Raw genomic sequence first — 12,175 nt, 5'->3', positions numbered from 1 at the left:
TGCAGAAGAAAGGAACAAATAAATAGAATGATAGAATGCGAATATTTCTTACCCTCATTAAATCTTTACAGCTCCGTATTACAAGTCGGAGAGAGTAATTTTCAAAAGCTAAGCTAAGCTGTACGTCAAAGCTAAGGTTCTTTAGTTTTCAATTCTCTCAGTTGAAAGTTACCAGTACGCTGTTAATTACTAAACTTGTTGAAAATATACTAAAAAGTTCTAAGTTTTCGAACTGAAAATCTGATGTCGGTTATAGTCTGCCTCTTGACTTGCCGCCATCGCTTTACTTTGGCGCGAAGCGTTGTTGACAAACAGAACTGAGCTAAATATGTAGCGAAATATGAAAAGATGATTGCCAGTTAAATAATAATTCTTTTCTTCCTCGCGCATATTTCTACTTGAATGGGGAATGAAATCTCATAGATAAAACAGAACACTTCTGAAAGTCTGTCACCTTGTCGTTGATTTTCTAACTTTAAGAATACCTTTAAGTAAACCATGGAAAGAACTTATGTTCTTAAGAATGGCTAAGTCCTTCTGGCTATTAGCTAAATCTTGGTTCCAGGCATGGTGGCTTTTGCTTTTGTAGTGAGTGTAGACGAATATTTCTAGACGGTTGCAATCGCTGATCAACATTTCATATCAGACATATCATTTATTGAAAACGCTTTAAGTAAAATCTTCGAAGAACACAACAATTTATTGCTGATTAATTTTAAGATGCTTTTTCTCGAACCTGACTGAACCAATGAACAACTTTATTTCGCCCTAGCCATATAGGACGCGTTTTATGAATTCGTGGAATACTTCGCAAAAAAATAATCTCTTTCCAGGTTGCCGCCTCGAGACAAGTTTTCCCCTGTATTTGCTTTTATACTCCACCGTTCATTATTTTAGCTTTTCGTTTTGACATTCATGATTTTCCATACATTTAAACTACGCCATGTGATGGTCAACTTGCATCAAGTTTAAAGTCGTTTGTCCCGAAAAAAAGCTGATATGTTTTCTCTAAAATTAACCCTCTGAGTACGGACACCGGTTAATATGGACAATGGACACTTTTCTACGTCTCGAGTATTAAATGTCCATATATCGTCAACCTCGCATTACGCCGACACTTTGTATGAGCACTGTCTTTGACTGGATATCTTACCAGTGAAAACCTAACAAAAACGGAGAATGGCCTCTTGAGTTTCAAAGTTACTGCATGTCTAATACTCAGAGCACCTGGCTGAGTCGCAAACTAAACCCGTCAGTACTTAGTAATTAAGTAGCAGAGTCCATTGTGGTATTTCGAGAACAATACTTAAAAGGTAATTTTAGTCTGAGACTATGATGATCTTGATTTTTCTTTAGGATGAACTTGTTAAAGTTACAGTTACGAGATCAAACAACATTCTCTTCAAAATTTTTGAGTTAGTCTTTATCGATAAAACATGTGCCCGCGCGTTTTTTTCTGAGAGCCCGTTTCATCACACGTACACCCGGATAATGCAGAAGACCGTATGGCATAAATCTTACTCGGTGACGCGTCCGTATTATCCAGGTGCCAAGGTATTTCTGTCTGTAACATAAAAACAACAAAAATAAAGAAACTTATGCCCCGTTCACACCAACAAAATGAAAAGTCAGTAAAAGAAAACTAAACCAGGCTAGCTTTACATCCAGGGAATTCAAGTAAGTTTTAACTTGAGCTTTCAGTTGTGCTAATAAAATTTGTAGTTGACAAAAACTCAGCACTTCATACCGTGCTTTACGTTAGAGTTTTTAGACGCTGTTTACACAGGCCAACACAAATTTTTGAACGGACAAAACCTTGCATGGATCCAGCGCTTTTCGTTTTTCGGAACCGTACAAGTTTGTAAACAGTTTGGACAGGTAAAAAATAAGTCCGTTCCAAAATTTGCCCGGACCCGTGTAAACGAGGTTTTAAAACGAGTTAAGCATTGTTGCAAATTGATAATGGGACAAAAATTACAGCGATGAACAGAACTGTTAAATAAAGAAATGAGTGGATAACTTAAGACTCGTAGTTATTTTTACGCCAATGCTTGCTATATCGCTATCAGCATGACGTTCAAATTTTTTTCCCTTTTTCTTTGGCCCGGTGATATTAAAATGTTTCTAAAACAAGCCACTATGAGGTATGAAGGGCGGCAACATCTATATATCAGATATATGACAGACATACGTCACCACCACATTTCAGGAAAATGTTGAGTTTTAAATGTACCTGAGACAATTAAACTCGAAATTAAACGTGTTTTTCGGTGGGACTTTTAATTAGGGAATGCCAACTGACAAAACGAGCATTTTCACGAATTAGTACGGGGATATCACGTCAATTATGAAATAATTTGACGTTTCTTGCAATAAAATTTACATTCTAGTACTGTTTGATTTCTTCACTGCACCTGGTTATGTTGTTTCAAGGTTTCTTGGTTCTTTCAAAGTTTTTTTTGTTAGTTTGCGGTTTTCATTTACGTCATAGTCACTAGAAATTGAAAGATAATCAGAAAGTCGAACCTCGTCCTCAGAATACCTACGTCATCTTCAATGACGACGTAGCAGCAGAGGACATTACTACCTTGAGAATAAACCCGAGGTAAAATCGGTAACGTGACGTAACGAAACTATGTCATTTTACAGTCCATTTAACAAACGCTTTTAAAGAGTCCTACACGTCAGTTCTCCCGTTGAAACGAATTACAGGAGTCTAGAGGAATTCACCTTTATAAAAGAATACTGTATTTATTTGATTAACCGCCCTGGGCGCTTATTAAAGTTTTGGACCTTGAGAGTGGGCGGTTGTTCCAGGCTAGGCGCTTATTAAATTTCCCCATTTCTAGCAAGTGTAGTATGTTTATTTTGCAACAAACCAATAAATGACAATAATAAAACTCGAAGATGTAACAAAGCAAGGTTTCTGTAAAATACTCTTAAGAAAACTCCGTCTTCGGGGAAGTCTCGTATTAGTACTTATTCAATTTCAATTTCAATCAAATCTCAATCAAATGTCAATCAAGTCAACAAGTGAATTCTCTGGTGCTGCCTCCTCGATGTCCTACATAGTAACGTCGGCAAATGGGTCAGTCGTCCGAGAAGCAGATACAGCTTATTTGAGTTTGAGTGGGAGGGGGAGGGGGGTGGGGTGGGAGTGGGTGCTTACTGGAGGCTGGGCGGTTATTAACTTTTCCTGCCTTTAGGATGGGCGCTTATCCGGGGTAGACGCTAATTCGAGGTAGGGCGCTTATTAGAATAAATACGGTACCTGAATCATAATTCATAGGCAACCTCACCTCCACGTAAAAACCGTGGGAACAAATTTGAATCATAACACCACAAAAAACCTGTATTTACCTACAATATTAATCTTCTCAAGGCAAAGAAACGTAAGAATGATGATTCTTTACTTTGGAAAATACCACATCACACACGTGACCACCCTAAAGGCAGTTTTTGCTGAGAGAAAGAATAGAACGCTTCAATTTTTTAATATTACGATACGTCGAGAAAGAGGTATTATACAACTAAATACTAAGCTTACTTTCCTCCATTTTAAGTACTCAAGTTTATACCAAGGCTTGATAGCCTCCACCACGGGCAAAACTTAACTTCGAGAGTCGAGAGGAGGAGCGTTGCGTGACGACACAAAACGTGGCTGCCACACTCCAGAACCTACATGTGCGGAACGGGTACAAGCTAATGAAGAAGCCCCTGAAGACGGTATATCTTTCAAAGCGAAATATAGGGCAAATTTGTATGATACGTTTTTTTTGTTTCATTCTTTTGCTTACTTGTTCATCGCCTTGCCGTCAGGATCAGTTTGGCGTTTTATATTTTGAAAACCATCGACATTTGCCCTCCTAAAAGTTCCCAGAAATCGTTGCGCAGAAATCTTGTACCCATTCCCTCATTGTTTCTGGAGTGGGAAATTGTTTCGCCTGTTTTTTGGGTCAGGTTCGGAAATCGAGCCTATTATCAGGTTTAAAAAATGTGTAATACGGTAGAACCTCGAGAACTCGAATTCCCCGCTAACTCGAACTAAATTTCCTTTCCCTTGATCACAATGTCACTGAAATTTACCGCGATAACTAGAACTGTTTTTCGTTTCCCTTCAGAGTTCGAGTTACCGGGGTTCTACTATATGTTGTTGATGTTAGTCAAAAAATTAGACATCATCATCATCATCGTCATTATTATTATTGTTATCATCATAAATTCCCTCTGAGAGAAGATTGACCGAGCCTTCTCTTGATTTTCATTGTAAAATAAGACAAACCTTGAGAATTATTAGGATATCACGAGGATAGCACTAGTCTTTAGTTTATTCTCTAGATCGTTATCACTCACGTGGTCTGCAGCTGTTCAAATTTCCTGGAACCAAAGGAAGAATTTACATGAGAACTTTCGTTTGTTTCCCCGGGAAGTACCCTCATTACTTTCGTGGGTGAAGGTTCACTGTATCGACCCTGGGCTGTCTGTAGCAGATTTGGGTTTGCAGCCTTTACTGCTAGCCCATCATCAAGAAGTAGCCTCGGAGTACTAAGTGAATGCAGCAGCAGAGAATACGAAATCAGCTATAATAGCCACGTGAGCGTAGCGTCTGCCCTATTCTTTTCACGGTTCAAATTGAATTTTTGTTCATCTTCGATCAAGTTGTCTTTCATAAAGCATACTGACCACACTGGTAACTTCCTAGGAAACTGCTGCGTGGACTAAGTCATTCTATCTAAGCTGAATTGTGCTTCATCTTAAACGCAAATGTTGTTTATCCGCTTTTATTGTTTTAGGGATACAAAATCATTCACTCTGTACATTGATCTACGTTTGTCAGTTGTTTCTAGTTTACCAATTACCCTTTTAAACAATAATTTTGTAGAAAGTGAATAAGTATGACGTCGTAAATCGATGGTCAAGATTGGCAAATGGAGAGCGCGCGAAGCTTCGGGTTTCTAAAAATAGCCTCTCTGTCGAGTTTGGTTTCCACTACATTTGCTTCGTTTGATTTTGTCTTCCAAGGTCGAATTATAACAAAGTGGATGTGAAATTGTAATCGGAAGCAGAGAAAGGGAGTCATAATTTGCACATTATGCTGCTCTTCACCGACAGCGAAACAGAAGTGTCAGATAGTTCCGATCATTTAGCGTACAAGATACGCATAAAATGGAAGTACATGGCCCCCAAAAAGCAATTGGGTTTATATTATTGATGCAAAAACTGTGGCTCGTTGCTCGAAAGGCCCGGTAACTTTTCAGGCCCGACGGCAAAATTTAAAAATCAAAACCTGTTGAATCGTAGCATGGTTCCTAGCTCACAGTCAATTCATCTTCGCTTGCTGATAGTTGTATTGTGTCATAGTGTTCAAAATTATAGCCTGCGCAGCATGGCGGTTTTGGTTGGGCGCGCTAAGTAATAAAGGCGGGCGAGGGAAGAGAAACAGCGAGGAGATTGGATTGGGCTTCGCCGCTCGTTCTCGCGCGCGAATTTCGCGGCTTCGCCTTTTCGCGGCCTCGCCGCTCGTGCGCCCGGCTCGACAAAACCGCCATACTACGCAGGCTATCAAAATTATTGAAACTTTGATCTTGAATGCAAACACAGCAAACATAGAACAGCTTTTCGGGCCCGAAAATTTACCAGGACTTTCGAGAAACGGGTTCCTGGAAGGTTAATGTAATGAATATGTTGCTCAGTCACAAGGCGCAGAGGAGTTATTCGTAACCTTGGTTGTGGTTAAATTTTACAGACATTTATAGCTCGAATCGCTGACTTTACTGTTTACTGTAGAGTCGAAGATGAACTTGACCGATCAAACCGTCATGCGATCGTGTTACAAACCTTGTGGAATATTATATAATGCTCCAGATAATGCTCGGTGGGAACGAATGTCACCCAAAGGACGACGTATTTGGAAAACGAGTTTCCGACGGAGGCACGAAGTGCCTTAGCCGCTGTTATTCGTCTGCAGCAAGAGAGAATGATGTAGCTCATTCTCTCTAGTCCACAGTCATTTCCTTCAGCGGTTTTCCGGAGCATTGGCTAATACTGTAAAATTCCGAAAATAAGCCCCTCCATGTATAAGTTCCTCCAAATATAAGCCCCCCGGGGGCTTGTACTTGGAAAATTGCCTTCAAATACAAAGTAAAACAACGCAAAAACGTTAAATTTACTTCCAACTATAAGGCTAGCCCAGTCGATTTTGAAACGCAAATTTCCCTCCGTAGGTAAGCCTCTCCGAATATAAACCCCTCCAAACATACGCCCCTCAAAAAGGGCCTTTGAAAAATATAAGCCCCGGGGCTTATTTTCGGAATTTTACGGTATCTTAGGCAGGTTTATTACACGATCACATGACGTTTAGCTCGATTCTACAGTAAAACAAAGGCGATTCGCGGTATCAACTGTAAACTTTAACTATAACCGAGGTCACAAATGACTCCTCCGCTCCCTGTGGCTCAGTGCGTGACAATCTAGCCTGCATTCTAAGCCTTCTATATAGCGCTCCTCGCTCGCTTTGCGCTGGCCTTGGCCTGCGGACACAGACATATTTCCGGTCGTCGCTTCTCTCCACCCGCAAAGTTACTTTTCGGGTGAAGAGAAACGATCACCGGAAATACGTCTGTGTCCGCAGGCTACGCTTTCCTTCGCTTGCCTGAAAAAGGCGAAAAAATCACGCCTGTTATGCAGGCTGGTGACAATCCTGTTACAACTGACTGACATTGTGCCATTTGTGCGTAAATATTTCTCAAACGCTTGTAATAAAATTCTCTGAAAAGGGTATCTTTAATGAGGAAATGGGTGAGGAAATAAGGCAGTGAATCAACAAAACTGTACTTAACCATTTAAGTCCCAATAGTGACCAACATCAGTTTTCTCCTAACCATATCCATATGTTGCCAAGGGAAATAGTTATGGGAGTTAATAAAATGATCACTTAAAAGAGAAAATGCATAGAGCAGTGTTACATTACGTCAGTGATTCTCAGAAAAATAGGAATTTATAAATGTTATAAAAGCGGCGGAAGGGAACTCCCTAAGGAATTTCGGTATACAGTCGATTATCATTTCAGTTTTCTTATAAATTACTCAGTTGCCTAACAGGATGATAAAGACTATCTTGAAATCCGTGGTACGTCATGTGTCTTCTATCGTCTAGAACGTAAAGTACCCTCGGGGGCACTGCCATATATGGGTTATATAGGTATGCGCTGCTCTTAAATGCAGCTGCAGTGTTGAATTTTTGTTCATGTTCGATCAAGGTAACTTTCATTAAGAATACTGATTACTTCCTACGAAACTGCTGCATCTACCCAAGCTGATTTGTGCTTTATCTTAAACGCAATTACTTCTTTGTATGCACATTTATCATGATTTATTGTTCCAGGGATACAGAATAATCGACTCTCTTCACTGAATTGATCTACGCTTGAAAGATCATTTGTTCCCACCCCGTTCACACCGAAGGTAAGCAGCAGTCTGTAAACGAGAAGTGGTGTTTTTGATTAAGCAGAGGTTTTGTTTCTTTAAAAAAATTGTTACTGGACTTAACATTAAAAAAAAAAAAAATTGTAATACAGTGTAGTAATTTTGAAGAAAGTGAATTAGTCGACGTCGTGAATTGATAGAAGAAGACAGTAAACAGCGAACTCAAAATCCTTCAAAATCGCTGTTTTGAAAACTTCTGAGGCACAAGGACGCCAATTTACCGTAGGTAAGGTAACACAACGTTTATTTAGCATTGATCCACGCACATACACATATTTAGCGATATATCGCAACAGATGAAGCAAACGGTAAATCCAGTACATTCACTATAAAATCACAATACAGTCGGTTACACAAACAGATTGTGTGGAAGCACACGGTCTGGAGTCGAGCGGGGCCTCATTTTTCTAGGAAAACAGCTTCTGTGTCTAGTTTGGCTTTTCTACCACTACAGTTGCTTCCAAGGTCGACTAATAGCAAAATGGACGTGGAATTGTCATCGGAAGCAAAGTCGGAAAGACGAGGTCAAAATTGCACTTAACGCTGCTCACTTCAACAGCGAAAGTGAAACAGGAAGTATCAGATAGTCCCGGGGGTGGGGGAACAGATAGTATTTGAATCCCACGTAAAATACGTTTAGTTAATCGAACTCAATCGTACAACGGACTTCGATTGGGTTCAGAAATTGAACGTAATTGAACTCAACACAAATGGGTGGGGAATTAAAAGCAGTAAATCAACAAAACTGTACTTAACCTTTAAGTCCCAATAGTGACCAACAACAATTTTCTCCTAACAATATCCATACGTTGCCAAGAGAAATAGTTATGAGAGTTAACAAAATGATCACTTAAAAGAGAAAATGCATAGAGCAGTGTTACATTACGTCAGTGATTCTCAGAAAAATAGGAATTTATAAATGTTATAAAAGTGGCGGAAGGGAACTCTCCAAGGAATTTCGGTACAGTCCATGATCATTTCAGTTTTCTTATAAATTACTCAATTGCCTAACAGGATGATAAAGACAATCTTGAAATCCGTGGTACGTCATGTGTCTTCTATCGTCTAGAACTTGAAGTACCCTCGGGGGCACTGCCATATATGGGTTATATAGGTATGCGTCGCTCTTAATGCAGCTAGAGAATTGAATTTTTGTTCATGTTCGATCAAGGTAACTTTCATTAAGCGTACTGGTTACTTCCTACGAAACTGCTGCATCTACCCAAGCTGATTTGTGCTTTATCTTAAACGCATTTACTTCTTAATGTGCGCATTTATCATGATTTATTGTTCCAGGGATACAGAATAATTGACTCTCTTCACTGAATTGATCTACGCTTGAAAGATCATTTGTTCCCACCCCGTTCACACCGAAGGTAAGCAGCAGTCTGTAAACGAGAAGTGGTGTTTTAGAGTATTAAGCAGAGGTTTTCTTTCTGTTACTGGACTTGACATTAAAAAAAAAAAAACATTTGTAACAGTAATTTTGAAGAAAGTGAATTGGTCGAGGTCGTGAACTGATAGAAGGAGACTCAGCAAACAGCGAACTCAAAATCCTTCAAAATCGCTGTTTTGAAAACTTCTGAGGCACAAGGACGCCAATTTACCGTAGGTAAGGTAACACAACGTTTATTTAGCATTGATTCACGCACATATTTAGCCATATTTCGCAACAGATGAAGCAAACGGTAGAGTACATTTACTATAAAATACAGTCGGTTAAAAAAACAGATTGTGTGCGATCCCTGTGGAATTATTGCACAATCACGGTCAGGAGCCGAGCGAGACTTCTTTTTTTTGGAAAACAGCTTCTGTGTCTAGTTTGGCTTTTCTACCCCTACATTTGCTTCGTTTAATTTTGACTTCCAAGGTCGACTTATAGCAAAATGGATGTGGAATTGTAATCGGAAGAAAACTGACAGCCGGAAAGACGAGGTCAAAATTGCCCATAACGCTGCTTACTTCTTCAGCGAAAGTGAAACAGGAAGTATCAGATAGTCCCGGGGGTGGGGGAGCAGATAGTATTTGAATCCTACGTAAAATACGTTAGGTAATCGAACTCAATCGTTCGATTGACTTTGATTAGGTTCGGAAGTTGAAAGTAATCGAACTCATCACCCCCCCTTCCCCCCCCCAAAAAAAACGAACACTCAAACGATCAGAGATCGAACTATTTAACGATCGAACATAAAATCAGTTTCATCTCTGAGTTTCAAACAAGTCGTTGAGGTCAAATATGTTGCCAAATGTGTGCTTTCAATGTCAAACACGAGTACACAGGCAAGATGTCAGAGACGGCGGATAATGTGAAACCCAGCGTCAAAACTAGCAATTCTTGATTTTGCGGTTAAGGGCCACCACGAGTGCTCTTTCGGTGGCGGTCTATCGGTGGGTGAAAGTTTGCTGTTTGATAGGAATAGGGTGAGGGTCCAGCTCTGAAGGAAACTAACGATAGCCGTAAACGTTTTGCCTTTCTCCCGGACAAAATCGAAGTAATCGCGTCTATTTATGTCTACTTAGATCGGTTGGCTCGAATGAGTTTAGTGATCTAACTAATCGAACTCACCGAAAAGTTCCAGTTCGATTATGTTAGATTACTAACCAAACCAATCGATCAACAGTCGAACGATTGGGTTGGTTGAGTTCGAGTGATTTTTTGTTCGGTTTCGTTCACAGAGGATATTTTCCGTATTTCTCGCCTGTGTTTTTAAAAATGATCAGAGAAAAGACACAACAGCTAAGTTTCGGTGTTTACATACGCTAAAAAAGCTCTATGATGTGGAATTCCGTCCGTTGTAATTCTCATTATTCTGCTTGATCGTCTGTTCTTCTATATCACGTTGTTTTCTCTTTAATAACAGTTAGCGAGGAAAATGTTTTGCAGTTACTTATTTTGTTGTTGATATATAAGCACTGATTTTGAGAAAAAAACCGACTGTTTTGCAGTCTATTAGCGACCATACCTTGTTGTTTTTTGTATATAGGTTAGATGTGGCTGCCTTGCGTCCTTCCGGGTTACGCTTGCAAACCAGGAGCTCGTTTCTCGAAAGTCCCGATAATTAACGGGCCCGTAAAGCTGTTTTGGTTTACATGCCAGACAGAGGTTTCAATAGCTTTGCATCTAACATGATAAAACTATCAGTTAATGAAACAAAATGGAGTAGTTTGCTGGCCAGGACACTCGCTCTTATTCTTTATATTTCGATTTGAATGTTTGATTTCGGGCCCGAAAAGTTACCGGGACTTTCGAGAAACGGGCCCCAGGCGAGTCCATTCTGCGTTTTCCGGGCTACTTTTGCAAACTAACCGCGTCTATATTTCTTTTTGTTGTTGCTCAGTTATTCCAAATATTTTCTCGAAATTGTTTTTTTTTTTAAATTTCCGACAGATTATGACTGGTCTTGATTTCAAATACGCAGCTAATACGACTAAAAAAATTTTGATACCCGTTATTGAAATAATCTGTTACAGCTAACAAAGTTAAATCGACCCACAGCACCAGTATTCATGGAAACTGGAAGACCAGCCACGGCCACAAATGAAAGTGACGTCACAACTGCTGACAAAGACAAAACGCTGCAGTTTGATGATGACACTTTAAAAGGTGAGAAAAAACATACCATTGATTTTACTTAATGTCTCGATAATGGAGAATAGAATTTGAATAGAATTTGTTCCTTTCAGTCAACTCTCTCTTAACAGACATCTCTATAAGGCGGACACCAGATGTTAGTCCCTGCCGTTTCTCGGTCATTTTACTGTAACTATACTCGGTTTAAGACAGACACATCTCCAAGACGGACAACGGACACTTTTGAAACCGTCAACGGACAATTGAGAAGTGCTTCATGCAGTAAAAAATACATTGAAAATACCTCAAAACGGACATGTAGGTGGTCTATATGACAGTAAATTGCCAAAATTTTATTATTATGTAGTCTTGCACCAGTTCGAGGGTTGTCCAATACTGTCGACCAGAATCCAGTCGTATCCCCCTGCTTTCCATCGGAAAACCGGAAGTCTAGTGGTGTAAAGTCCTACCAAGTGTATTGGATCCATTGGACACGAATAGATTCCGATGGAAAAGTTCATTTTCTATTCGTGAGAGACTTAGAAAAATTCCGCTCATGTTGGATGAGGGGGTGGAAAGTCGTTCCGATGGAGTCCATCGGATCCATTGGACACGAATAGATTCCGATGGAAAAGTTCATTTTCTAATCGTTAGAGACTTAGAAAAATTCCACTCATGTTGGATGAGGGGGTGGAAAGTCGTTCCGATGGAGTCCATCGGATCCATTGGACACGAATAGATTCCGATGGAAAAGTTCATTTTCTATTCGTAAGAGACTTAGAAAAATTCCACTCATGTTGGATGAGCGGGTAGAAAGTCGTTCCGATGGAGTCCATCGGATCCATTGGACACGAATAGATTCCGATGGAAAACTTCATTATCTATTCATTAGAGACTTAATAAGATTCCACTCATGTTGGATGAGGGCCAGAAAGTCATTCCGATGGAGTCCATCGGATCCATTGGACACGAATAGATTCCGATGGAAAAGCACATTTTTCTATTCGTGAGAGACTTACAAAAATCTTACTCATGATGGATGAGGAGGTGGAAAGTCATTCCGATGGAGTCCATCGGATCCATTGGACACGAATAGATTCCCATGGAAAAGTTCATTTTC

General features: G+C 39.8%; 1 protein-coding gene across 4 annotated transcripts in view; it reads left to right on the top strand.

Moving 5' to 3' along the window:
• Window positions 1–7,851: 7,851 nt before the first annotated feature.
• LOC140946589 (tetratricopeptide repeat protein 4-like) overlaps window positions 7,852–12,175 on the top strand; it is a 38,409-nt gene continuing 34,085 nt past the window's right edge. Inside the window, exons 1-3 of one of the 4 annotated variants that reach the window (XM_073395728.1) lie at window positions 7,852–8,526; window positions 8,781–8,860; window positions 10,956–11,088. In XM_073395728.1, the coding sequence (XP_073251829.1) occupies window positions 10,992–11,088 (97 nt within the window). In that variant the 5' untranslated portion in view covers window positions 7,852–8,526; window positions 8,781–8,860; window positions 10,956–10,991. Of the gene's footprint in view, window positions 8,527–8,597; window positions 8,656–8,780; window positions 8,861–10,955; window positions 11,089–12,175 lie in introns of those variants that run through there. The other 3 variants (XM_073395724.1, XM_073395710.1, XM_073395719.1) reach the window with 3 other exon arrangements.

Source organism: Porites lutea, chromosome 1, assembly GCF_958299795.1.
Source record: "Porites lutea chromosome 1, jaPorLute2.1, whole genome shotgun sequence".
NCBI classification, from domain to species: domain Eukaryota; kingdom Metazoa; phylum Cnidaria; class Anthozoa; order Scleractinia; family Poritidae; genus Porites; species Porites lutea.
This window is presented reverse-complemented; position numbering and strand designations above follow the sequence as displayed.